The sequence below is a fragment of the Bufo gargarizans genome, chromosome 2 (assembly GCF_014858855.1).
Source record: "Bufo gargarizans isolate SCDJY-AF-19 chromosome 2, ASM1485885v1, whole genome shotgun sequence".
Classification (NCBI taxonomy): Eukaryota; Metazoa; Chordata; class Amphibia; order Anura; family Bufonidae; genus Bufo; species Bufo gargarizans.
This window is the reverse complement of record NC_058081.1, coordinates 34,857,857-34,884,767: the sequence shown is the minus strand read 5'-3', so window position 1 is coordinate 34,884,767 and position 26,911 is coordinate 34,857,857. Positions and strand designations below refer to the sequence as shown.

The 26,911-nt window shown below is 46.2% G+C and overlaps 1 protein-coding gene across 1 annotated transcript; it reads right to left on the bottom strand.

The window, feature by feature from the left end:
• Positions 1-702: 702 nt before the first annotated feature.
• On the bottom strand, positions 703-26,911 carry LOC122929637 (histidine N-acetyltransferase-like). The gene is made up of 4 exons (XM_044283270.1): positions 26,893-26,911; positions 24,249-24,464; positions 6,491-6,715; positions 703-1,314 (listed from the first exon to the last, which is right to left on the bottom strand). The coding sequence occupies exons 1-4, from the start codon at positions 26,893-26,895 to the stop codon at positions 703-705; spliced, it is 1,056 nt and encodes a 351-aa protein (XP_044139205.1). The 5' UTR covers positions 26,896-26,911.

The following is a 26,911-nucleotide window of genomic DNA, read 5'->3' as shown; positions in this document are numbered from 1 at the left end:
TGGATCAAATTCCACTTTGAATGCTTCACTTGGCTCAATACTAATCAAGACCGTTAGCAAAATTGCTTAAATTTTTATCTTAGAAGCTTTGGGGCAGGTTTGAATTAGGTTGCAATACTATACATACATTGTAATTAAAGGAATCGTAAAGAGATTCATAGGAATACATGTTTTCCTAAGCGTATAGAACAGCATTTTAATTGTCATAAGTAGGGTTGAGCAAATCGAGCTTCGGATCACAGATCCGAAGTTGATTTGTAAAAAAACTTTGTTTTGTAATGTTGTTTCTGTACAGCCATAAAATGTATGTACGGTGTGTAGAAAAATGTAATCTCAGGTAAAGTTACGTCAGACTTCAATATTCCTACCTGCATATTTAAAAACATTTTAAAATAGGAATCCAAAGTTGGCTTTGGTACCGAGGTACCTGCCAGTACCAAAGCTCACTTCAGATTCCAATTTTAAAATGTTTTTAAATACACAGGTAGGAATACCGAAGTCGTGTGCAACTTTAGCCGAGACATTGAGAAAAACTTTTCCTACACGGAGCATATACATTTGAATTCTGTACAGTAACACCATTACAAACAAATGCTGTTCCAAAGCTCGACTCACTAAACCCTAATCATAAGTATGGTAATAAGTGGGATCTGTGGACAAAATAAGACCTTAGTAAGACATGGAAGTGTAATCCAATAAACGCTAGATCTCCATTTCCATTATCATCTGTTCCCTGGAGTTATCGAATGGAGTCAACCCTTCACACAGTTGGGTAAGCTCAGACCGGAGGCTCTCATCTGCATATATGATACAGATTATACTACTCCCTGCAGGCAATGCCTGTACTCCGATCTTCAACTGCTCTAGAACATGGACCTTGGCACAATATGGATCATTTCCAAACATGTCAATATCTAGGCAGTGTGCTCCCTCTGCAAAAGGTACTGGATATGGAGGGGAACCAAGGCTAAGAAATCCTTCTAGATTGGAATGGGGGCCATCACAGCTGGTTGTGTCCTTGGAAGAACATGCCGAGTCACTTGAATCCCCAGGATGAGAATAAATCCAGACAATCTGTCGTTTCAGAAGAAGATTTAGGTTGGACTTAGCAGTGGTAAGTGGAAGACAGTCTTGAATTAGGAATCCACCAGGAAGCAGTGGTTGCTTTGTCTTGGACTCCTCAAAGAAACTGAGAATTTCCTCTGGTCCCAGAACAGATAGCTTTTTGGATCTGTCCAAATTATTCACTCCAGACTCCAGTAACCTGAGCGTTGTTTTCAACTGGTCAGCAGGAATGTACACCGACATGACTGCCTAATGAGGAACACAATGGACTTAGGAGAGAGGGTCAGATTCAGAAAATGTTTAAAGATTTTAATACTGAGTGATGACCTATCCTCAGGATACGTCATCAGTATTTGATCGATGGGGGTCCAGGGGTCCAACATCCGGGACCCCTGCCGATCAGCTATTTGTGAAGGCACCGGTGCTCGCAGTAACTCTGTGGACTTTTTCAGCTTTCCCCAGGCCATGTGACGACACATCAGCTGTGTAGCCTAGGTACAGCTTAGCCCCATTGAAGTGAATGGGGCTGAGCACGATACCAAGCACAGCCGCTGTACAATATACGGTGCTGTGCTTGGTAAGTGTGGAGAAGGCCGCGGCAACACTCACAGGAATGCCGGTGCCTTCTCAAACAGATGATTGGTGAGGACTCGACACCCGGATCAGATACTGATAACCTTTCCAGAGGATGAAAATCTTTGAAAACCCTTTTAATGCAAAAGGAAAACCACAAGGCAAAACAAGAAAAGAGAAACAAAACATTATAGGCAACATTAAGAATAGATATGTTCACAGTAATATAGACTAGTTATTCTGGGTTATTGTCAAACAATCAAAGTTCAGAGATTGTTCAGAGACACGTATCACCTATTTACTAATGAAGTTGTAGTACTATTTTACTGCTCATATAACTATCACAGCACTTGACAAACAACATTATTGTAGATCTCAGTTTCATGCACTAAACATATAATGACAAGGTGCAGAACTTTATTACAACATTGGTTGGCTAGCCCATGTTATAAATCAAAACCAGGAATGGGTCCAAATAGAGAGAAAATCTATATATTGTGGTAAGGTGTACAGTGAAGGAAGGCAGAGACCTACAGAGGTTTTGAGTGGTCTCAGTGGGGTAGGCTGAGGGGCCACGAGACTAGGTGACAGCCTGAAGTTTGGGGGACACAGTGACGCCTGCGGAACAAGGGTCACAAGGTCAGAGTCGGGAGGACTGCTCGTATTGGCACAGCCTGGGGGCTGGTGGACTATTTGGCTGAGAAAGCTGGGCCTGATGTCAGGTATGAACTGTAGGTAAGTCAGGGATTCCGTTGATGTATTAGGTAGTGCCCAGACGGGCAGGCATTTATTTTGTATTGTTTATGCTTTGCTGGTGCAAAAAATAAAGCACGCGTTTGGACCTGAAAACCGGTTGTCTGTGAAGATATTTGTGAGCGTGACCCCTGAAAGAGAGCTACCCCTTACAATATGTAAAGAAGGATGTATATATGTATGTATCTATGTATGTATCTATGTATGTATGTTCCGCAATCACTCAAAAACGCAACTATCGATTTCAACGAAACTTGATATACATATCCCTTGCTACCTGGAAATAAATCTTGTAGGGGTCACAGCTCTCTAGCACGTACCGTTCCCGATATATTCCCCAAAAATGCAAATATGGCACATCACATGACCTACATTAGCCAATAGAATCCTGCACGTCTTTCTCTTCATATCATAACTGCCATACACACAATAACATGTCCCTTATCAGCCAATAGAAGCTTAATATCCACATACACACAGTTTTACACCAGGTTTCCATAACAACCCAGCCATTTTTCTTCACTGCTGCAGGTCAGCTTTAAAGAGGCAGGGCGCTGTGGATGACACTGTTAAGGGAACGGAATGCTGTGAAGGTGATAGTTTGAGGGGCAGGTAGGGTGACCATTCAGGCCACCCTCAAAAGACAGACTTAAAAACCCCACACCCAGGTCCCCCAATCTGGTTAGATCACATCCCCTCCCACTCCGCAGCCATGGGATTGAAAAAATTAAGGTAAATATCAACTTCTGTCAGCTGCAGGAGTGGGAGGGACGGTGGCTTTCTCCCTGCTGCTCATGCTCAGACAGCACAGTGCTGCTGTCTGAGAGTGAGCTGTTTAAAAGAACATCCCTGTGTCCATCCAGGCCCTGAGCCGGATTGAGGACAGGGAGTCTAAAAGCCGGCCACCCTAGAGGCAGGTTGCTCTGGAGGTCACAGTTAAGGGGACGTTTGCTATGGAGGTCAGTGTTAAGGAACATATTTCTGTAGAGGCCGCTGTTAAGGGACTGGGTTTTGTGGAAATCACTGTTAAGGAGATGGGGTACTGTGAAGGTCACTAATGAAGGTGCGGTGGCTGTGGATGTGACTGTTAAAGGGCCAGGCTGCTGTGGAGGTCATTGTTAAGGGGGCCGGATGCTGTGGAGGTCACTGTTAAAGGGGCTGGATGCTTTGGAGGTCATTGTTAAAGGGGAGGACACTGGAGGTCTCTGTTAAGGGGACAGGGAACTGTGGAGGTCTCTGTTAAGGGGACAGGGGACTGTGGAGGTCACAGTTAAGGGGACGGTCTGCTATGGAAGTCAGTTTTAAGGGGCAGATTTCTGTAGATGCCACTGTTAAGGGGATGGGGTGTCGTGGAAATCACTGTTAATGAGATGGGGTACTGTGGAGGTCACTAATAAAGGGGCGGCTGAGTGAGCTATTCAAAAGAACATCCCTGTGTCCATCCAGGCCCTGTGTCGGACAGAGGGCAGGGAGTCTGAAAGTTGGCCACCCTAGGGGCAGGCTGCTGTGGAGGTCACAGTTAAGGGGACGTCCGCTATGGAGGTCAGTGTTAAGGAGCAGATTTCTGTAGAGGACACTGTTAAGGGGACAGGGTGTTGTGGAAATCACTGTTAACGATATGGGGTACTGAGGAGGTCACTAATAAAGGGGCGGCTGCTGTGAAGGTCACTGTTAAAGGGGAGGGAAATGTGGATGTTACTGTTAAGGGGGCAGGCCGCTGTGGAGGTCACTGTTAACAGGGCGAGGTGTTATCGATGTCACTGTTATAGCGGATACTGTCATTATCTTTTAATGAAATACACAAACATTAAATGAAATAGATTAAATATATCCGTACAAAGATGGGTCCTTCTACTACTGTAATATAAATATTTGCATCCCTTCTGTGTTTTGGATCCACTCCTGCTTTTGGCTTACAAATCCTAATCAAATAATGGTGCAAAATACTGAATGTGTAAAAGCGGCCTTAGGGCTCTTTCACATGAGCGAGTCCATTGAGGGAATCACGTTCCGTGTGTAGGCGTGATCCTCCATTCTGGGCTTGCAGGAGCATACGGCATTATTATGATTTATAATGCTATGTGCCTCTGCTTGACCTTACTTCTATATTATAATGACATTTTTTTGTCACTATGATCCTGTATAAATAAGATCAAGCAGATGCTTGAGGATCTTGGATCATGAGATCGTGGATCATGGCCGACAGAGTGCAGTCCAAGTATTCCACCACCTGCTAGTTGAGATTCTGCTGCACGTCCTGCTGCTGTTGCTGGGTGGCTTCTTCAGTAGGAGGCTAAAGAAAACTGCTCTTCATAGACTTCGGTATGAAGCTGGTGCAACTCCTATCCCCCCCCCCCCCCACCAGTCATGTCATTGGAGCATAAGCGCAGAGCGTTCCCCTGGTCAGACCTTCGTGAGGATGGGGGAGGACGATCGTAGGCAGTGACCGACTGACTACATGCATAGCATGTCTCTATAGTAGTCCATTGTTGCATCCCTCTCTTACATGTACTCTTTTACTCTGCCACCCTCACTGTGTATCTGCTATCACTTGAGATGATGTTGAAGAGGGAGTCAACCATTCCAGTACAGCAGGATTGTTTGTTAAAACACGACCTCTGGAGGACATCGGCAGTTCAGGCCTGTTGCTGCGGCTGCTGCTACCAACCCCCCTTCTTCTGCTGCTACTTGTGCTGGCTACAGCAACATTTTTTCCACTCCACGTTTCTTTGGAGGGCCCTGTGTATTTATATCAGTAATGCAAAGGATTCACTAAGAATGTGGCAGCAGTTCAACAAGCTGCATGCATTGATATATTAGACTGCCCTTTAATACTGAGGCACAGTATGTCTATGTATAAACTAACAGATTAACTGGGAATGTGGCAGCTGTTCAACAAGATGCACATGGCAATTGCACTCAACCTGCACTGTCCCTACAGTCTCAAAAAACTCTCTCTATGATCTACCTACACTGTCCCTGCACTGTCCATATCCAATACTCTTCTGTTAATAGCTTTCTGCAACACATATTGCATTCTTGGGCTTCTTCCTTTTACTTTGTAACAAATGCAGCAGCCATTTTGAAAAAAAGAAAATTTGCTACCATGAAGCTTGAGGAAATTTGGATTTGTGGCAACAGGGGCATAACTACCATAGCGGCAGACCATGCGACTGCTATAGGGCCTATAAGGGTATAAGGGGGCCCAGTGTTAGTTTGGATCCTCTACTCTTCTACAGGGGGTGAAAACTTCGTTGGACTCTCTAAAGGAACAACTTTTCACAAATGAGGCAGTTGAAAAAATGGCCCAAGAGTCATTGAAAGGGGTTTAGGCGGAAACCCTTCTGTCCTGTGTGGGGGGGCCTGGTTTGATTCTTGCTATGGGGCCCTTACTTTTCTACTGTATTCCACCGAATTCCACTTTGGATGCTTCAATTCGCTCAACACTATTTATAACCAAGCCGGCCCAGTGATTGCCGCTCTGCTTCCGTAAGCTAGAGCTGGATTAGCCACTGAGTAATACTGTCTCCTCTTCCACTCCGGCCTCACACCTTGTTCTGTGGACTGGTGCACTGCATATAATTTAGCAGTGTTTTCATGTGCCCACCAATGTCCTACTTCTCCAGGCAGGCATGGGCATCGCTTCATTACCCTTCAGGTCTTATCAAGTGGCTCTGCTTCACCCACAGTAGGCCCGAGTGTTACAGGCTGTAACCTATAATTCACTGACCAGCCCTCTCTCCCTGCCTGTATGGTGCGCATGCTTCTTTCATGACTCTTAAAGGGCCAACATTGATGCATACTAATTCTTCCATAACTGCCCCAAGGTATCCAAGTCACCTTCCCCTGTGGGATGCTGCCTGAGTAATAGGTATACTGGAGTGCCAGCTATTTGTTATCTATTTGACTACTGTTTTGACTACTGCCCGATTCCTGTCTTTTATTCTCTGTTGCCTGCCTTAACCTTCAGACTCTTTCTGCCTGGACCTCTGGCATATTACTGACTATGAGTTTGCCTGTTCATTGATGCATCACACCGGTGTATCTGACTTTCGTGAGTCAACAGCCAACCAAATAAAAAGAAAGAGATTGAACCCACCTTAGAACTGATCACTTTAAATGTAGTCAACATAGAAGCTGGAGGATTCTCGTCCCGAGTGAATCTAAGTCTTTTAACCTCTGGGTGGTTAGAATGTAGAGTTTCCAGGAAACACCTCCTAATCAATCCAGCCACCCCATGTCCTCTTATCCAGGGGGCTACCCGAAGATCTTCCACCCCTGCAGTAGTTCCATCATCGACCAGTACGATTGATGTGAAGCCCACCTGACAGTGCATAAAGAGAAGAGCAAGATGAGCATACAGTAGATCTCAGAGTTTCTAGTATGGTGTAAGGTTTTATCATAGAGAAGATATAAGCAATAGAGATGACCTTGCGGTTCTCCCGGCGGTCGTTTTGCCGCAAACTTTGCACGTTCGCTATTCGCCAAACATGCGAACATGTGGCGATATTCGCGCCTGCCATATTATTTAACATTGTGAAGAACTTTGACCCATGACTAGGGATGAACGAAACCGAACTGTATAGTTCGGGTTCGTACCGAATTTTGGGGTGTCCGTGACACGGACCCGAACCCGGACATTTTTGTAAAAGTCTGGGTTCGGGTTCGGTGTTCATCGCTTTCTTGGCGCTTTTTGAAAGGCTGCAAAGCAGCCAATAAACAAGCGTCATACTATTTGCCCCAAGAGGCCGTCACAGCCATGCCTACTATTGGCATGGCTGTGATTGGCTAGTGCAGCTTGTGACTCGGCCTCTATTTAAGCTGGAGTCACATAGCGCCGCCCGTCACTCTGCTCTGATCAGCATAGGGAGAGGTTGCAGCTGCGACGTTAGGGCGAGATTAGGCAGGGATTAACTCCTCCAAAAGACTTCATTCAGAGATCGATCTGCAGCTGTGGATGATTGAACTGCTGCTATTGAATTGCTCACTGTTTTTAGGCTGCCCAGACCGTTTGTCAGTCACTTTTTTCTGGGGTGATCGGCGGCCATTTCGTGTCTTGTGGTGCGCCAACACAAGCTGCCACCAAGTGCATTTAACCCTCAATAGTGTGGTTGTTTTTTGGCTAAATCCTACATCAGGGTCAAGCTGTCACACCAAGTGAATTTAACCATCAATAGTCTGGTTCTTTTTTGGCCATATACTACATCAGGGGCAAGCTGTCACCAAGTGCATTTAACCCTCAATGGTGTGGTTGTTTTTTGGCCAAATCCTACATCAGGGTCAAGCTGTCACACCAAGTGCATTTAACCATCAATAGTCTGGTTATTTTTTGGCCATATAGTACATCAGGGGCAAGCTGAGCCTGTCACCAAGTGCATTTAACCATCAATAGTGTGGTTATTTTTTGGCCATATCCCAGTCTAATTCTGTCAGTAAACCTATACCTGTCACCCAGCGCCTAAATAATAGGCCTCAAATTTATATCCAGCTAAATCTGTCTTTACTGCTGTGGCTGATCAAGTTATTTAGTGTCCGTCAAAGCACATTTTTTGTTCTGGGTTGAAATACAATTCCCAATTTAGCAATTTCCTAATTTAGTGGTTTCTGCTGTATCAGAGCTATTTTAAATCTATCCCTAAAAGGGTATATAAGATTCAAGGTGCACATAGGGTCATTCTGAATAACTTCACACACACGCTACTGTGCATTTACAAGTCTAATTCTGTCAGTAAACCTATACCTGTAACCCAGCGCCTAAATACTAGGCCTCAAATTTATATCCAGCTAAATCTGTCGTTACTGCTGTACTGCTGTGGCTGGTCAAGTTATTTAGTGTCCGTCAAAGCACATTTTTTGTTCTGGGTTGAAATACAATTCCCAATTTAGCATTTTCCTAATTTAGTGTTTTCTGCTGTATCAGAGCTATTTTAAATCTATCCCTAAAAGGGTATATAAGATTCAAGGTGCACATAGGGTCATTCTGAATAACTTCACACACACGCTACTGTGCATTTACAAGTCTAATTCTGTCAGTAAACCTATACCTGTCACCCAGCGCCTAAATACTAGGCCTCAAATTTATATCCAGCTAAATCTGTCGTTACTGCTGTACTGCTGTGGCTGGTCAAGTTATTTAGTGTCTGTCAAAGCACATTTTTTGTTCTGGGTTGAAATACAATTCCCAATTTAGCATTTTCCTAATTTAGTGGTTTCTGCTGTATCAGAGCTATTTTAAATCTATCCCTAAAAGGGTATATAAGATTCAAGGTGCACATAGGGTCATTCTGAATAACTTCACACACACGCTACTGTGCATTTCCGAATCTAATTCTGTCAGTAAACCTATACCTGTCACCCAGCGCCTAAATACTAGGCCTCAAATTTATATCCAGCTAAATCTGTCGTTACTGCTGTGGCTGGTCAAGTTATTTAGTGTCCGTCAAAGCACATTTTTTGTTCTGGGTTGAAATACAATTCCCAATTTAGCAATTTCCTAATTTAGTGGTTTCTGCTGTATTAGAGCTATTTTAAATCTATCCCTAAAAGGGTATATAAGATTCAAGGTGCACATAGGGTCATTCTGAATAACTTAACACACAGGCTACTGTGCATTTCCAAGTCTAATTCTGTCAGTAAACCTATACCTGTCACCCAGAGCCTAAATAATAGGCCTCAAATTTATATCCAGCTAAATCTGTCGTTACTGCTGTGCCTGTATTAGTGTAATACGGTACCTAAATAGATAGCCAGATAGTGTTAGGTGTCTGTAAAAAAAAGGCCTGAATTTGAATTCAATACATTGTGCCAAATAATATTTTTCTTATTGTGGTGAACTGTAACAATGAGGAAAACATCTAGTAAGGGACGCGAACGCGGACATGGTCGTGGTGGTGTTACTGGACCCTCTGGTGCTGGGAGAGGACGTGGCCGTTCTGCCACAGCCACACGTCCTAGTGTACCAACTACCTCAGGTCCCTGTAGCCGCCATAATTTACAGCGATATTTGGTGGGGCCCAATGCCGTTCTAAGGATGGTAAGGCCTGAGCAGGTACAGGCATTAGTCAATTGGGTGGCCGACAGTGGATCCAGCACGTTCACATTATCTCCCACCCAGTCTTCTGCAGAAAGCGCACAGATGGCGCCTGAAAACCAAGCCCATCAGTCTGTCACATCACCCCATGCATACGAGGGAAACTGTCTAAGTCGCAAGTTATGCAGCAGTCTCTTATGCTGTTTGAAGACTCCGCTGGCAGGGTTTCCCAAGGGCATCCACCTAGCCATCCACCTGCGCAACGTATGCATGGGGGTGATGTGACAGACTGATGGGCTTGGTTTTCAGGCGCCATCTGTGCGCTTTCTGCAGAAGACTGGGTGGGAGATAATGTGAACGTGCTGGATCCACTGTCAGCCACCCAATTGACTAATGCCTGTACCTGCTCAGGCCTTACCATCCTTAGAATGGCATTGGGCCCCACCAAATATCGCTGTAAATTATGGCGGCTACAGGGACCTGAGGTAGTTGGTACACTAGGACGTGTGGCTGTGGCAGAACGGCCACGTCCTCTCCCAGCACCAGAGGGTCCACTAACACCACCACGACCATGTCCGCGTTCGCGTCCCTTACTAGATGTTTTCCTCATTGTTACCGTTCACCACAATAAGAAAAATATTATTTGGCCCAATGTATTGAATTCAATCCAGCGGTGGAAGACATAGAATGCACTGACGCACAACCACTTATGTTTCCTGATGATGAGGACATGGGAATACCACCTCAGCATGTCTCTGATGATGACGAAACACAGGTGCCAACTGCTGCATCTTTCTGCAGTGTGCAGACTGAACAGGAGGTCAGGGATCAAGACTGGGTGGAAGACGATGCAGGGGACGATGAGGTCCTAGACCCCACATGGAATGAAGGTCGTGCCACTGACTTTCACAGTTCGGAGGAAGAGGCAATGGTGAGACTGAGCCAACAGCGTAGCAAAAGAGGGAGCAGTGGGCAAAAGCAGAACACCCGCCGCCAAGAGACTCCGCCTGCTACTGACCGCCGCCATCTGGGACCAAGCACCCCAAAGGCAGCTTCAAGGAGTTCCCTGGCATGGCACTTCTTCAAACAATGTGGTGATGACAAGACCCTAGTGGTTTGCACGCTGTGCCATCAGAGCCTGAAGCGAGGCATTAACGTTCTGAACCTTAGCACAACCTGCATGACCAGGCAACAAGGAAGTCACTCAGGCTCCCCCTGCTACCTCTTCTGCTGCTGCCGCCTCGGCCTCTTCTGCTGCTGCCGCCTCGGCCTCTTCCTCCGCCTCTGGAGGAACGTTGGCACCTGCCGCCCAGCAAACAGGGGATGTACCATCAACACCACCACCTCCGTCACCAAGCATCTCAACCATGTCACACGGCAGCGTTCAGCTCTCCATCTCACAAACATTTAAGAGAAAGCGTAAATTCCCACCTAGCCACCCTCGATCCCTGGCCCTGAATGCCAGCATTTCTAAACTACTGGCCTATGAAATGCTGTCATTTAGGCTGGTGGACACAGACAGCTTCAAATAGCTCATGTCGCTTGGTGTCCCACAGTATGTTGTTCCTAGCCGGCACTACTTCTCCAAGAGAGCCGTGCCTTCCCTGCACAACCAAGTATCCGATAAAATCAAGTGTGCACTGCGCAACGCCATCTGTGGCAAGGTCCACCTAACCACAGATACGTGGACCAGTAAGCACGGCCAGGGACGCTATATCTCCCTAACTGCACACTGGGTAAATGTAGTGGCAGCTGGGCCCCAGGCGGAGAGCTGATTCTTTGCCTCCTGTTGCCACCTCCTCCTACTCAGCTTCCTCCTCCTCTTCTTCCACCTTCTCATCCAGTCAGCCACACACCTTCACCACCAACTTCAGCACAGCCCGGGGTAAACGTCAGCAGGCCATTCTGAAACTCATATGTTTGGGGGACAGGCCCCACACCGCACAGGAGTTGTGGCGGGGTATAGAACAACAGACCGACGAGTGGTTGCTGCCGGTGAGCCTCAAGCCCGGCCTGGTGGTGTGCGATAATGGGCGAAATCTCGTTGCAGCTCTGGGACTAGCCGGTTTGACGCACATCCCTTGCTTGGCGCATGTGCTGAATTTGGTGGTGCAGAAGTGCATTCACAACTACCCCGACATGTCAGAGCTGCTGCATAAAGTGTAGGCCGTCTGTTCGTGCTTCCGGCATTCACATCCTGCCGCTGCTCGCCTGTCTGCGCTACAGCGTAACTTCGGCCTTCCCGCTCACCGCCTCATATGCGACGTGCCCACCAGGTGGAACTCCACCTTGCACATGCTGGACAGACTGTGCGAGCAGCAGCAGGCCATAGTGGAGTTTCAGCTGCAGCACGCACGGGTCAGTCGCACTACGGAACAGCACCACTTCACCACCAATGACTGGGCCTCCATGCGAGACCTGTGTGCCCTGTTGCGCTGTTTCGAGTACTCCACAAACATGGCCAGTGGCGATGACGCCGTTATCAGCATTACAATACCACTTCTATGTCTCCTTGAGAAAACACTTAGGGCGATGATGGAAGAGGAGGTGGCCCAGGAGGAGGAGGAGGAGGAGGAGGAAGAGGGGTCAATTTTAGCACTTTTAGGCCAGTCTCCTCGAAGTGACTCAGAGGGAGGTTTTTTGCAACAGCAGAGGCCAGGTACAAATGTGGCCAGCCAGGGCCCACTACTGGAGGATGAGGAGGACGAGGATGAGGAGGAGGTGGAGGAGGTGGAGGAGGATGAGGATGAAGCATGGTCATAGCGGGGTGGCACCCATTGCAGCTCGGGCCCATCACTGGTGCGTGGCTGGGGGGAAAGGCAGGACGATGAGGATACGCCTCCCACAGAGGACAGCTTGTCCTTACCCCTGGGCAGCCTGGCACACATGAGCGACTACATGCTGCAGTGCCTGCGCAACGACAGCAGAGTTGCCCACATTTTAACGTGTGCGGACTACTGGGTTGCCACCCTGCTGGATCCACGGTACAAAGACAATGTGCCCACCTTACTTCCTGCACTGGAGGGTGATAGGAAGATGCACGAGTACAAGCGCACATTGGTAGGAGCGCTACTGAGAGCATTCCCAAATGTCGCAGGGGAACAAGTGGAAGCCCAAGGCCAAGGCAGAGGAGGAGCAAGAGGTCGCCAAGGTAGCTGTGTCACGGCCAGCTCCTCTGAGGGCAGGGTTAGCATGGCAGAGATGTGGAAAAGTTTTGTCAACACGCCACAGCTAACTGCACCACCACCTGATACGCAACGTATTTGCAGGAGGCAACATTTCACTAACATGGTGGAACAGTACGTGTGCACACCCCTCCACGTACTGACTGATGGTTCGGCCCTATTCAACTTCTGGGTCTCTAAATTGTCCACGTGGCCAGAGCTAGCCTTTTATGCCTTGGAGGTGCTGGCCTGCCCGGCGGCCAGCGTTTTGTCTGAACGTGTATTCAGCACGTCATTACAGACAAACGCAGCCACCTGTCTACAGCCAATGTGGACAAGCTGACGTTCATAAAAATGAACCAGGCATGGATCCCACAGGACCTGTCCATCCCTTGTGCAGATTAGACATTAACTACCTCTCCTTAACCTATATATTATTAGTACTCCAGGGCACTTCCTCATTCAATCCTATTTTTATTTTCATTTTACCATTATATTGCGAGGCTACCCAAAGTTGAATGAACCTCTCCTCTGTCTGGGTGCCGGGGCCTAAATATATGCCAATGGACTGTTCCAATGTTGGGTGACGTGAAGCCTGATTCTCTGCTATGACATGCAGACTGATTCTCTGCTGACATGAAGCCAGATTGCTCTGTTACGGGACCTCTCTCCTCTGCCTGTGTGCTGGGCCTAAATATATGACAATGGACTGTTGCAAGTGTGGGCTGACGTGAAGCCTGATTCTCTGCTATGACATGCAGACTGATTCTCTGCTGACATGAAGCCAGATCCTCTGTTACGGGACCTCTCTCCTCTGCCTGGGTGCCTGGGCCTAATTATATGCCAATGGACTGTTGAGTGGTGGCTGACGTGAAGCCTGATTCTCTGCTATGGGACCTCTCTCCAATTGATATTGGTTAATTTCTATTTATTTTATTTTTATTTTTATTAATTTCCCTATCCACATTTGTTTGCAGGGGATTTACCTACATGTTGCTGCCTTTTGCAGCCTTCTAGCTCTTTCCTGGGCTGTTTTACAGCCGTTTTAGTGCCGAAAAGTTTGGGTCCCCATTGACTTCAATGGGGTTCGGGTTCAGGACGAAGTTCGGATCGGGTTCGGATCCTGAACCCGAACATTTCCGGGAAGTTCGGCCGAACTTCTCGAACCCGAACATCCAGGTGACCGCTCAACTCTACCCATGACACATCTATCAGGTGGTACAGGACAGCCAATTGAGATGTTTCAGCACATGGACGTACCCCCTACCTTATAAATAAACCTGATCTGGGCGCCATTTTACATTCAGTCTTTTGCCAGTGTAGAGAGAGGTTGCTGTGTGGAGCAGGGACAGACTGTTAGGAACACAAATCGCTAGCTAATAGGGCCACAAAAGTCCTTTTAAGGACTGGTATAGGTGTGCTATCGATAGGTGTGACATACTTATAATATACTTTCTAACATAGAAAATATATTATAGTGCATTTGTATTGTGCAGCAGTTGTGTGTGGTTTTGCTGTGATACTGCAGCCACACAGAGGGACAAAACGCTATTGGAACAAATAATTTCTGATGATTTACCAGTTGCCCCCCACAAAAAAACTGATTGAAGCAGGGATTTTATATACCAGTTATATACGTTCTATATAATCCATTTAGGTAGTGCAGCATTTCTCTGTGGTTTTGCTGCATTACTGCATCTACACAGAGTGACAAACACTATTGGAACCAATAATTTCTACTGGTGTGATTTACCAGTTGCCCCCCAAAAAAACTGTAGGCAGGGGTGTGATATACCTACTTCAACAAATACTGATCTTCTATAGGGACTTTTGTCACAGGGTAATTTTGAAAATGACAGGCAGAGGAAGAGGCAGGCCATTCCGCAGGGGTGGTAGAGGTCAGGCAGGTGCACCAGGCCGGAGCCTACGTGGGAAGTTGCAGAAGGTGCGTGCGATTACGTCAAAGGATGCACCAGACTTGGTTGAGTGGCTTTCTCAGCCTTCTGCTTCTGCACCCTCCTCATCCTCTCTATGTGCACCCTCTTCACTCTCTGCTGTGTCCACCCCCAAAGACACCACCACCACCACCATATCCCCTCTGCTTGAGTCAGAGGAATTATTTCCCCATACATTTCAAGACCTTACCGATGCGCAGCCATTCTTGACATCGGATCAGGAAGAGGAGGTATCAACGGTCGCCAACCCAGCAGTGGCCACTGCACCCCCCAAGATCCCCAGAACCTATTTGATGTGCCAGGTGAGACATTGCCATGCTGTGCTGCATCTGTTGTGCCTGGAAGCCAAGAGCCACACCGGTCCTGCATTCCTTTCAGCTTTGTGGTCCCAGGCAGATCAGTGGCTAACCCCGCTCAATTTGACAGTTAGTAAACTGTGCGACAACGGTGCCAATCTGCTGAGCGCGCTGAAACAGGGCAAAATGAAAAACATGGCACACGTCCTGAACTTAGTTGTGCAGAGATTCGTTTCCAAATACCCCGGGGTCCAGGACATCTTGCAGCAGGAGTCTGAAGAGGAGTCAGAGGAGGATGGTGCCAGGGCGGAGGAGGAGAAGGAAGAGCATGCTTTAAACGTTTCTGGTATCCCTGGTGGATAAGGGAGGAGACAGAGGACGAAATTATCCTGGATGATGAGCAGGAGCCAGGCCACTCCACCGCTTCCAGTTTAGTGCAAATAGGGGCCTTCATGGTCCAGTGTTTGAAGAGGGACCCCTGTATAAAAAGCATAAAGGGCAAGGACCAGTACTGGGTGGCAACGTACTTAGACCCCCGATAGAAACACAAAATGGTGGAAATGTTACCGCCATCACAGAGGGCTGTCAGAATGCAGCACTTCCAGGCCTTGCTACGAGAAATGCTGCATTCTGCTTTTGCAGGCGCTGGCAGAGGAATTTCCACACAGAGAAACAGTTGCAGGTACCAATCCAACAGCGCATGGAAGAAGAGGGCGGTTTGAAGATGTTTTGGTCACTTCGGATATGAGATCATTCTTGCAGCCAACCCATTGACAGTCGTCCTCTGGATCCAGCCTCGGGGAACGCCTAGACCAACAGGTGTCCGACTACATCAGGTTAACGGCCGATGTGGACGCTCTGAGAAGCAATTAACCCCTGGACTACTGGGTGTGCAGGCTTGACCTGTGGCCAGAGCTGGCACAATTTGCCATGGAACTGTTGGCTTGCCCCTCGTCCAGTGTCCTGTCCGAAAAGACATTCAGCGCAGCAGGGGTGATCGTGACCGATAAGCGCACCCGCCTAGCTAACGACAGTGTGGACTACCTTACAATTATAAAAATGAATGAGGCATGGATCTCGGAGGAATTCAACACATGTGACGAGTCGACCATGTTTGATTGAATTTCCTCATGACAGCCCACAAATATCCGCCACCACCCAGAACAAATCATGGTCCCTGTCTGAGGTAAATACAGCGGCATAAAAGGCCTTTTATGTACGTTGAATGCCTACGTTTTGGGGCCTGTACTGGCAGACAGTTACATATTTATCCTGTGACCGCCTAATGTACCTCCAGCCACAAAATCCCAAATTCTTTGCTGTCAGGTGAACGCCTATTGCCTAATCTTTGGGGCCTGTACTGGCCTACAGTTACATATTTATCCTGTGACCGCCTAATGTACCTCCAGCCACAGAATCCAAAGTTCTTTGCTTTCAGGTGAACGCCTATTGGCTAATTTTTGGGGCCTGTACTGGCCGACAGTTACATAATTATCCTGTGACCGCCAAATGTCCCTCCAGCCACAGAATCCTGTGAACACTAGCAACCTAACCACCACCAGCATAATACTCCACATGGCATCCAAGCACCGTAATAAGTGGAGCGAATGCCTGGGTCCACAATCTGTGTCTGTGAGTCACACCACTGCCTCCTCTTCCCCTATGGTACGTGCTGGCCAATCGCCTGTTGAAGGCACAGGCGAGGAGGCCTCCTGCCCTGCACCTGGACTTTCGCAAGCACCATCAGCGACCACATCTACTTCCCTGTCCCAGCGCAGTGTCCAAATGTCATTACCCCAGGCATTTGAACGCAAGTGCAAATAACCAGCCACCCACCCATAGGCCATAGCACTAAATTTACACCTTTTAAAATTACTGGCCCTGAAAATGTTGCCATTCAGGCTTGTGGACACTGAGGACTTCCACAGCCTGAAGTCGGCGGCCGTCCCGCTGTACTCTATCCCCAGCCGCCACTATTTTTCAAGGTGTGCCGTGCTGCCTTACACCAACATGTGTCCCGAAACGTCACATGTGCCCTGACCAACGCAGTTACTGGGAAGTTCCACTTAACCACGGACACATGGACAAGTACATTTCAGCAGGAAAGCTACATTTCCCTGACGGCACACTGGGTGAACATTGTATAGGCCGGGAGCGAGTAGTACCCTGGGATGGCACCGGTGCTACCGACTCAGACGATTGCAAGCCTTAATTCCATCAGGGTTTCCGCCAGCACCTACGTTAGTGGCTCCAACCCTCACTTCTCCTCCTACTCCACTTTCCACCTCCAAATTATCTGCGTGCAGCACCAGTCAGCCATCAGCCGGTAGCCGGAAGCAGTGTAGTACTGCAGTGGGGAAGCGTCAACAGGCCATGCTGAAGCTGATATGCTTAGGGGACAAACAGCACACCGCCGCAGAGCTGTGGCAGGGGATAAGAGACCAGACTGAGCTGTGGCTCTCGCAACTCAACCTACAACAAAGGCATGGTTGTGTGTGATAATGGCCGTAACTTGGTGGCGGCTTTGGAGCTCAGCAAGCTCACACACATCCTATGCCTAGCCCAAGTCTTAAACTTATTGGTTTAGCAGTTTCTCAAAACCTACCCCAATTTGCCTTAGCTACTGGTGAAGGTGTGCAGCGTTTGTGCACATTTCTGCAAGTCATCGACAGCTTCAGCTGGTCTGTCAACGCTGCAGCAGCGCTTTAACTTGCCAGGCTGTTGTGCTACGTGAGCACGCGCTGGAACTCCTCGTTCCACATGTTGGCCAGGCTTTGTGAGCAGCAGAGGGCAGTAGTAGAATACCAGCTGCAACATGATTGTCGCCTTTCCAGTCAGCTTCCGCTAATCAGAAGTGACGAGTGGGCATGGATGTCTGACCTCTGTGACGTTTTAAGAATCTTTGGGGAATCAACACAGATGATGAGCGTCAATAACGCTATTTTCCGCATAACCATCCCACTTCTGTGTCTACTCAAACGCTCACTGCTCACAATTAAGGACGACGCTTTGCATGTGAAAGAGGTGGAAATAGAGGAAGAAGACATTACACAGGGTGATAGCCACACCACCCTCCCTCCATCTTCTCAGCTCGATTTGGACAATGAAGAGGAGGAGGAGGAGGAGCAGGAGACTGTTGCCTCCGCTACAGAGGGTAGTACACATGGATGTTTAATTCCATCTGTTCAGCGTGGAAGGGTAGAAGAGGAGGACGAGGATGAGGAGATTGAGAGTGATCCTATTGACGACAGTGAAGTCTTGCCTTCTGGTACTCTGGCACACATGGCTGACTTCATGTTAGGCTGCCTTTTCTGCGACCTGCGCTTTATATGCATTTTAGGCAACATTGATTGCTGGTTGTTCACCCTTCTCGACCCCCGCTACAAAGAGAACTTCTCATCTCTCATTCCTCTGGTGGAGAGGACTAGGGCCGTCTTTAATATTGATTGGACCCTGGGCAAGAATTTACTTGGGCCCCCTGGATCCCGCCTTCACACAGCCTAACATGCAATCACACCCACTACTGACTGTACAGCCATTCAGAGTTCACAGTTCCACTTCCTTCAGAAAAGCGAGCCTGCCGTGCACTCCAGCGACTTACAGTGGCGGTGCTATGGCTGGTGTCACCCTTTGCTCAGGGGGGCCCTCATAGTGTGGTGTGGAGTGGTCATTTTTTTACTAAGGAATATAGTTTAACCATTTATGTGCAAAAGAGAAAAAAAGAAGTTACTAAGTCAGCTCTAATCAGATATCTGCAGCACATAGACCAAGACTCTTGGTCTATGTGCAGATATCTGATTGGAGCTGACTTAGTGACTTATTATTTTCTCTTTTGCACATAAACGGTTAAATTATATTCCTTAGTAAAAATGACCACTCCACACCACACCATGAGGGCCCCCCTGAGCAAAGATTAGTAAATGTGGCCGGCCGGCCAGGTTGCTCCAGGCCACAGTTCAGCAGACAGAGAGAACCCAACCCCTTATGTCTCCCGTCTCTATAATAATCCCCCACTAATGGGGTTATTTAAATTACTGGTGGATTATTAGAGAGATGAGAGACATAAGGGGTTGTCTCTGTCTGTCTGCTTAACTGTGGGCTGGGGCCACATTTACTAATCTTTGCTCAGGGGGGCCCTCATGGTGTGGTGTGGACTGGTCATTTTTACTAAGGAATATAGTTTAACCGTTTATGTGCAAAAGAGAAAAAAAGAAGTCACTAAGTCAGCTCCAATCAGATATCTGCAGCACATAGACCAAGACTCTTGGTCTATGTGCAGATATCTGATAGAAGATGACTTAGTGACTTCTTATTTTCTCTTTTGCACATAAATGGTTAAACTATATTCCTTAGTGAAAATGACCAGTCCAGTCCACACCATGATGGCCCCCCTGACCCTGAGCAAAGATTAGTAAATGTGGCCGGTGGTGGCCCCAGGCCTCAGTTCAGCAGCAGACTGCAGACAGAGAGAACCCAACCACCCAACCCCTTATGTCTCCTGGGCTGTCTGTCTATTAATTCGGGGTGGTGACCTGACCGACTGACTAGTCTAAATTTCTAATATAAAATAAAGTCAATATGCGTGCTTTTTGCTTTACCTACCTCCTCCTTTCCTGGCACGGCAGTGGCAGGTCTTGCTGTGTAAGGTACTAGGTGAGTGAGTCACTGGTGGTCTGGTCACGTGAGGCCGTGACTCACCACCCAATCCCTTTAGCTCCGAACCGGAGGCGGAGACTTAGTCCCTGCTGCTGGCTGCTCTGCCATGGCGCCACTCACTAGGCTGTGGTGAGTCACACACCCCCTTTTTTACCACGCCGACGTGCTTGCTAAGCAGCGCTTGTAAGTTGTTCTGAAGACTGCTGCTGGCGCTGCGCATAGTGAATGGGTTGGGAGTCAGGACTCCGGAAACAGAGCTCCCTTGGGCCCCCAGGAGCAACTGGGCCCAGGGCAGCTGCCCCTTTTGCCCTGCGGCAAAGACGGCCCTGCAGAGGACAAGCAAAACAGTGCTATAGCAGGTCCTTGTTGAAAAATTGCTCCAAAGTTGATAGGGCAGACATCCAAATGGATCGTCGCCGTCACCGTGACATGCAATCGCCTAGAAGTTATCTAGAGTCAACAAAGCAGCAGCAGTCTCTCACCTACAAGTCCAGTCTCAGTAGCCAAGAGTCTGGTCAACACAATCCTCCTCACCATGATGGCACACTGGGTTAATGTTGTGGAGGCCGGGAGCAAGTTGGCTGATGGCACCAGACTTACCCTCCAATAGATCCTCGTTAACAGAAAGTGTACTCATTCCAATAACAGGGCCGCTTAGGAGTGCTGTACTGTTATTTATTGTCACTACCAAGTCAGGAGTGGGTAATTGCTGCGCGCCTGCTTCCTTCCTTGGATGCTTGTGCTTTAATAACTTGTTGACCCACCCTCTCTGGGTGGTTCACAATTAGGAAAAAAAGGGGCAAGGCAACAACAGCCAATCAGATTTCAGCCATTGACCTCCCTTGGATGTGGTAGCCATTTCTCAGGCTCCCTCTCCAGCATCGAACCCTGATTCCCCGTTACCCATGATCACCATGGTAGGCGCAGAAAAGAACATTGAAAGTTAATAGGGCAGACATCCGAATAGATTGTCGCCGTCATGGGGACGTTCAATCACCCAGAAGATATCTAGAGTCACCAATGCGGCAGCAGGCCCTCGCCGCTAAAGTTTTAGATGGTCAGATCAGCAGGCCCTTGCTCCAAATGTTTTTGAGGGTTACCAGCAGGACATTAATCATAATTTTTCAAGGGTGTGTATGATGCCCTCCTTTATGTGAAACAAAGGGTGTTTTGGAGTGCCAGTTCCTTGTACTTTTTGGCAGTCCTTTCAGTTAGTGCATAGGCTTTATAAGTGTAGGAGTCCACTACCTGAACAATTGTACCACAATGTGAATGGGGCCCTCCATTATGTGATATACAGGTTGTATCGGAGTACCTTTTTCTTGTAATTTTTGGCAGCACTTGCACTTTATATACAAGTAAATATACAGGAAAGAATGTTTATTAACAATTTTTCCTCTAAAATAGATTTTTTTTGTTTTGTGCGTATTATTGTCAGTCTGTAAAAGTGGCGTACTACTCGGACAACATGGTTCCCAGCAGCGACCTGGGAGTCCAAGATGCTTCGAGACATCCTCCCCATGCTGTTCCCGAACCATTTCAGTGGTGTTTCCATCAATTTCTGACCTTTTTCTATGAACCAGGCACCCTCCCCTCTTCAGAGCAGGGGGTGCCTGGTTTAATGTTCAGAGCACCCGAGCATCCCGATGTGTTCGGCCAGAGCACCCGAGCACTTTGGTGCTTGATCATCACTAGTCCGAACCTTATCCGTGCTTCCTATTGGAATACACAGGTGAGCGCTGCAGCTTCTGTTTGCTTTTGTAATTGTAAAAACCCTGTCTCCTCTGGGGGCTGGATGAGTTTCAGTTTGCAATAGCGCCGCCCCCGTCATTGTACCCCTCAGATGTCGCGTTCATACATGATAGCGGCATGTGAGTGTAAAATTAACAATAAAAAAAACATTTAATCAAACTTACCGCCTCCATTTGCTCACGACGGGTCGGCTTCCTCCATCTTGCTTGAAGATCTCGGCCGAAATTCTGTGTGGCGCGAGATGATGAAATCTCGTGGCCGAGATCTTCAAGCAAGATGGGGGCTGGTGGCCCATCGTGAGCAAATGGAGGAAGTAAGTTAGAATTTTTTTATACTATTTCAGGTTAAATTGATTCGTTGACACGAAGCACGAGGAAATTCGGCTTCTAGGAGAATCGAATTTATCCTAATATTCGGATCGAATACCACTTCGTGGCATCCGATTCGCCCATCTCTACTACCAACCATGGCAAAACAACACATGTAGAAAGAGCTAACTTTTCCCCTGTTTAATTACTGGAACATATTGTAACCCAAAAGTAATAGATATAGGATTTCAAACTAAACATGAGTTCACTCCTTACAGAATACTCTTTCTACAGTCGTGGCCAAAAGTTTTGAGAATGACACAAATATTAGTTTTCACAAAGTTTGCTTCTAAACTGCTTTTAGATCTTTGTTTCAGTTGTTTCTGTGATGTAGTGAAATATAATTACACGCACTTCATACGTTTCAAAGGCTTTTATCGACCATTACATGCTATTTATGCAAAGATTCTGTATTTGCAGTGTTGGCCCTTCTTTTTCAGGACCTCTGCAATTCGACTGGGCATGGTCTCAATCAACTTCTGGGCCAATTCCTGACTGATAGCAACCCATTCTTTCATAATCACTTCTTGGAGTTAGTCAGAATTAGTGGGTTTTTGTTTGTCCACCCTCCTCTTGAGGATTGACCACAAGTTCTCAATGGGATTAAGATCTGGGGAGTTTCCAGGCCATGGACCCAAAATGTCAATGTTTTAGTCCCCGAGCCACTTAGTTATGACTTGTGCCTTATGGCACGGTGCTCTATCGTGCTGGAAAATGCATTGTTCTTCACCAAACTGTTGTTGGATTGTTGGAAGAAGTTGCTGTTGGAGGGTGTTTTGGTACCATTCTTTATTCATGGCTGTGTTTTTGGGCAAAATTGTGAGTGAGCCCACTCCCTTGGATGAGAAGCAACCCCACACATAAATGGTCTCAGGATGCTTTACTATTGGCATGACACAGGACTGATGGTAGCGCTCACCTTTTCTTCTCCGGACAAGCCTTTTTCCTGATGCCCCAAACAATTGGAAAGAGGCTTCATCGGAGAATATGACTTTGCCCCAGTCCTCAGCAGTCCATTCACCATATTTTCTGCAGAAGATCAATCTGTCCCTGATGTTTTTTTTTGGAGAGAAGTGGCTTCTTTGCTGCCCTTCTTGACACCAGGTCATCTTCCAAAAGTCTTCGCCTCACTGTGCGTGCAGATGCGCTCACACCTGCCTGCTGCCATTCCTGAGCAAGCTCTGCACTGGTGGCACTCCAATGCCGCAGCTGAATCCTCTTTAGGAGACAATCCTGGTGCTTGCTGGACTTTTTTTGGACACCCTGAAGCCTTCTTAACAAGAATTGAACCACTTTCCTTAAAGTTCTTGATGATCCTATAAATTGTTGATTGAGGTGCAATCTTAGTAGCCACAATATCCTTGCCTGTGAAGCCATTTTTATGCAACACAATGATGGCTGCACGCGTTTCTTTGCAGGTCACCATGGTTAACAATGGAAGAACAATAATTTCAAGCATCACCCTCCTTTTAACAGGTCAAGTCTGCCATTTTAACCCAATCAGCCTGACATAATGATCTCCAGCCTTGTGCTCATCAACATTCTCACCTGAGTTAACAAGACGATTACTGAAATGATCTCAGCAGGTCCTTTAATGACAGCAATGAAATGCAGTGGAAAGGTTTTTTTGGAATTAAGTTAATTTTCATGGCAAAGAAGGACTGTGCAATTCATCTAATCACTTTTCATAACATTCTGGAGAATATGCAAATTGTTATTATAAAAACTTAAGCAGCAACTTTTCCAATTTCCAATATTTATGTAATTCTCTAAACTTTTGGCCATGACTGTAGATTGTTTCCTTGTTCAACTGTTACTTTTCTAACACAGCTGAAAATACAGCCACACCTATCAATAAGTCCTCCAGAGGAGTTCCTCTCTCCTCCAAATCACAGCAATACAGTCATGTGGACTTCAACAATTAATTGATACTGCTGTTGAGTCATTATGTCATAGACCTCATGGATGAAACATCATGTCTCTTAATTTCATGCAAAAAGCATTTGTTATATGGGTAAATTCCAGTGATTTTGTATGAAGTAAAAAGACAAGAAGATGTTTCATCTATGAGTTTTGAGTATTACATAAGGACTCACTAAACAGAATAATCAATTTGATTGTTAAAGTCGGCTTGGTTGTATTGCTGTAACTGTTACTTTCATGGAAAACTACTTTGGCATAATTGGCTTAAAGGTAGTCACTCATCTCCAAAATCGGGTTCAAAGAAGGCATACTGCTATATATAGGGTAGGTTTCCTAAAGCATAACCATATTATTCTTACGAATATCCTGTGTGCTAATCCTAAGAACTACTTATTTTTAATTTTATATAAATAAGTTGCAGGGCAGAGTAGACCTGGCTTCTCCTGCATCATTATTACCAGCTATGAAAGCTGAAGGACTGTGATTCAAACAAGAAGGAAAGGACTGCATCACTGGCAAAGTGATGATGCAAGAAATAGAATGGCCCCACCCATGTTGTTTGGGCTAAAAAATGACTTGGCTTGGATTTTAACATGCCTGATCCTTTGTTCCTACAGGAGATAAGACTCTACTAGAAGTGTCTGGCATTGGCTTATTTCACTCTTGCTATTGATATTCTTCAGTCATCAGTAATTTACTCTTTATCTACTCACCACTTTCCCTTCACACTTTGCCACAAACATTGTTCTCTGGGGTTCCTTCAGCCAAGAATGATACCTGAAAGGCAGATAGTCCAGTCCATTGTATAGCCCCCTAGACATAGAAATCAATTCTTCATAGTCTTCAGCTGTTGCAGGTAAAAAATCTATTTTTGGAATTGAAGTTTTATCCAACAAAGTATCACAACGCAATCCAGACAAGTGTCCCAACTGAAAGAGAAAAAATATCGAATTAATCAGGCAATGTTTACCATCATTCTTGAGATTGATAGGGTTCCCAGAAATCAGACTCTTCATAATCCGATGCTTGTCCTCCATACTGGGTATATGCATTCATCTTGACATAAACAATTTATCCAATCCAAACTGGTTTTTTTTTACAAGTAAAATCATATAATGAAAGATGCCGTTAAACCTTTCACACCCTCGCTGAGCCTTTTTTTCTGCTCTATTTTAATACCTTCTTGCAACCTAATGGACCTAAATACAATAGAACATGATAGTATGTCCTGGTGATCGTGAGTGTACAGAAGCTGGAACTGCAGGAGCTGCGATTGATAGCTAAGCTAATTTCTCTGGGCTCATTTCGTGGGTGGACTAGCCATAGACCCTACAGGGAAACTTCCTGGTGGGCCAACACTTAGATGACCACCTGAGTCCTCCTCACAGCTGGCAGCCAGATAAATAATGAGCTGATAGTTGCTGGGAGCGTCAACCTCTTATGTACTTGGTCGGCAGCCGCAGGTGCCCTTCTGACTCCTGAATTTAACTTTATTGCCATCCAGAGGCAACTGGAGTAGGAGGACAGAATGTAGCATTTAGCTCTGGCCACCACAGAGAGGCAGCTTCTGGGGAGGTATTTTTTTTGCTGCTGGGGCATTAGTTTGTGATGCACTGTGTTATTTTGTTCTTCAGTGGCACTATGGTATTGCTGGCTCTGCCTACTTGTGTTGCTCTGCATATTTGTGTTGGCCAGGCCTTCTGTAAATTTGGACTGACCTACAGAATACGGACTTTTAGTTTTTTCCAGAGCCATCTTAAATTCCCCCCCCCCCCCCCCCGGCTCCTTCTTCGATTCTAGTTACAAAGACCCCCAGGTCTGCCACATGTATAAGCTTATTCAGCCCTGTTAGTGACACAAAGATACAAAGGATTTAAAAACATTTCAAATAAATCAAGTCCATTAAATAAACTGAAATTAAATATAGTGTTAAAAATGTCTCACTCCATTATGTTAAAATATTTTATTCACATATACATGGGAATAAAAGAAACATTTAAAAAGTGCTAGTGTATTTAGTGCTTGCCGGGGATAGTGCATTTAGTAGTTGTTCGGGAATAAGTAACTTAACAGGTGCCCCCAGCCTGCCTCTGCTAGATAAAGATGCATACTTACCTGCTCCCTGGCTCATGTGTGTCTTCCTGTCTGTGGTTTGTTTACTCCCTCCCAAGCATGGGCATGACCTTCTGTTTTACTGCAGCCAATGACTGGATTTAGTGGTCCACAAAAGACACGGACTAGAGAATGGACACACAGGAGTCACCTAGCAGGATTGAAGTAGCAGAGAGTAGGTGCAATTCTTTCCCTAGCAGAGGCAGGCTGTGGGCACCAGAGAAAAGATACGTTTTACTGGACAACACCTTTAATGATATCTACCTGGCCTGTCTAGCACTCCTGAGATGGCTGCAGGCATCCCCAGTTGTGAACCTCCTTCTCTGGTCTTCAGTACTGAACATGTACAGCACAGTTTAAGGCATTATAACTAAGGTCATTGTAGCAACATAAAGATACTACTAAGACAACTAATTACCTATCACTAGGGTTGAGCGAATCGAAGTATCCAGAGTGGGCTTGGATACAAATTTTAGGGAAAATTTCCTTGTGCTTCATGGAATCAATTTCCCTGAAATGGGGGTAAATAATCTTATGCGCGATGATGTATGATGGCATCATGGGATCTTCAATCAGGATGGCTGTGGCGGCCTCTTCTTGCTCAGATGGAAAAGGTTAGTATTTTTATTTTTACTGATCAACCCCTGGAAGCCCTCAATTTTTCATCTCAGATACCACGATCAGTGATGAATGCTGCATCTGAGGGCTTCAATGACTGGAAGGGCGGCACAATCGCCATTTCCCATCATTGTGCCCGCTACTTACAAAGAAATGCACTTCATTTCTTTGTAAGTAATTTGTCACAAACACAATTTTTTTTTTATTCAGCAAAACAGCCAATTCTAATATTTTCAAAATTCGCTCAACACTACCTCTTACCACTAGAACAATATGCTTATCACTGTTTTTGATAAATAGATGTCTTAGATTTGATAGAACATAAAATATATTTATATTTGGGATTTATCAAATTTATTATTTTGAAACTTTTCAAAATTCCTATGAAAGTTAAATAAAATCGCTAAATATTGCTAACAGATAACATTTTTTAAGCTGGTATTGTAGTCGGTACATTTCTACTAACTCTGACTCCGAATCAAAACTAGTTTTGACTCTGACTCCACAGTCCTGGTTTAGATCCTTGTCTGCCAACAAAATGACCAGAAACCTCATGCATTTTATCCCATAAAAAATTTCCAGTAATTATAAACCTTTTGCGTCACACTTCCTATCAACTTTACTCACCATCAGGGAATCCAGTTTA

What these genes read in the sequence shown, in the direction of transcription:
- LOC122929637 (XM_044283270.1), bottom strand. An exon ending in CAAAGTGTGAAGGGAAAGTG is followed by an intron (nt 6,716 to 24,248) that starts GTGAGTAGATAA and finishes ATGCACTGTCAG; the next exon opens with GTGGGCTTCACATCAATCGT. An exon ending in TTAAAGTGATCAGTTCTAAG is followed by an intron (nt 1,315 to 6,490) that starts GTGGGTTCAATC and finishes GTTCCTCATTAG; the next exon opens with GCAGTCATGTCGGTGTACAT.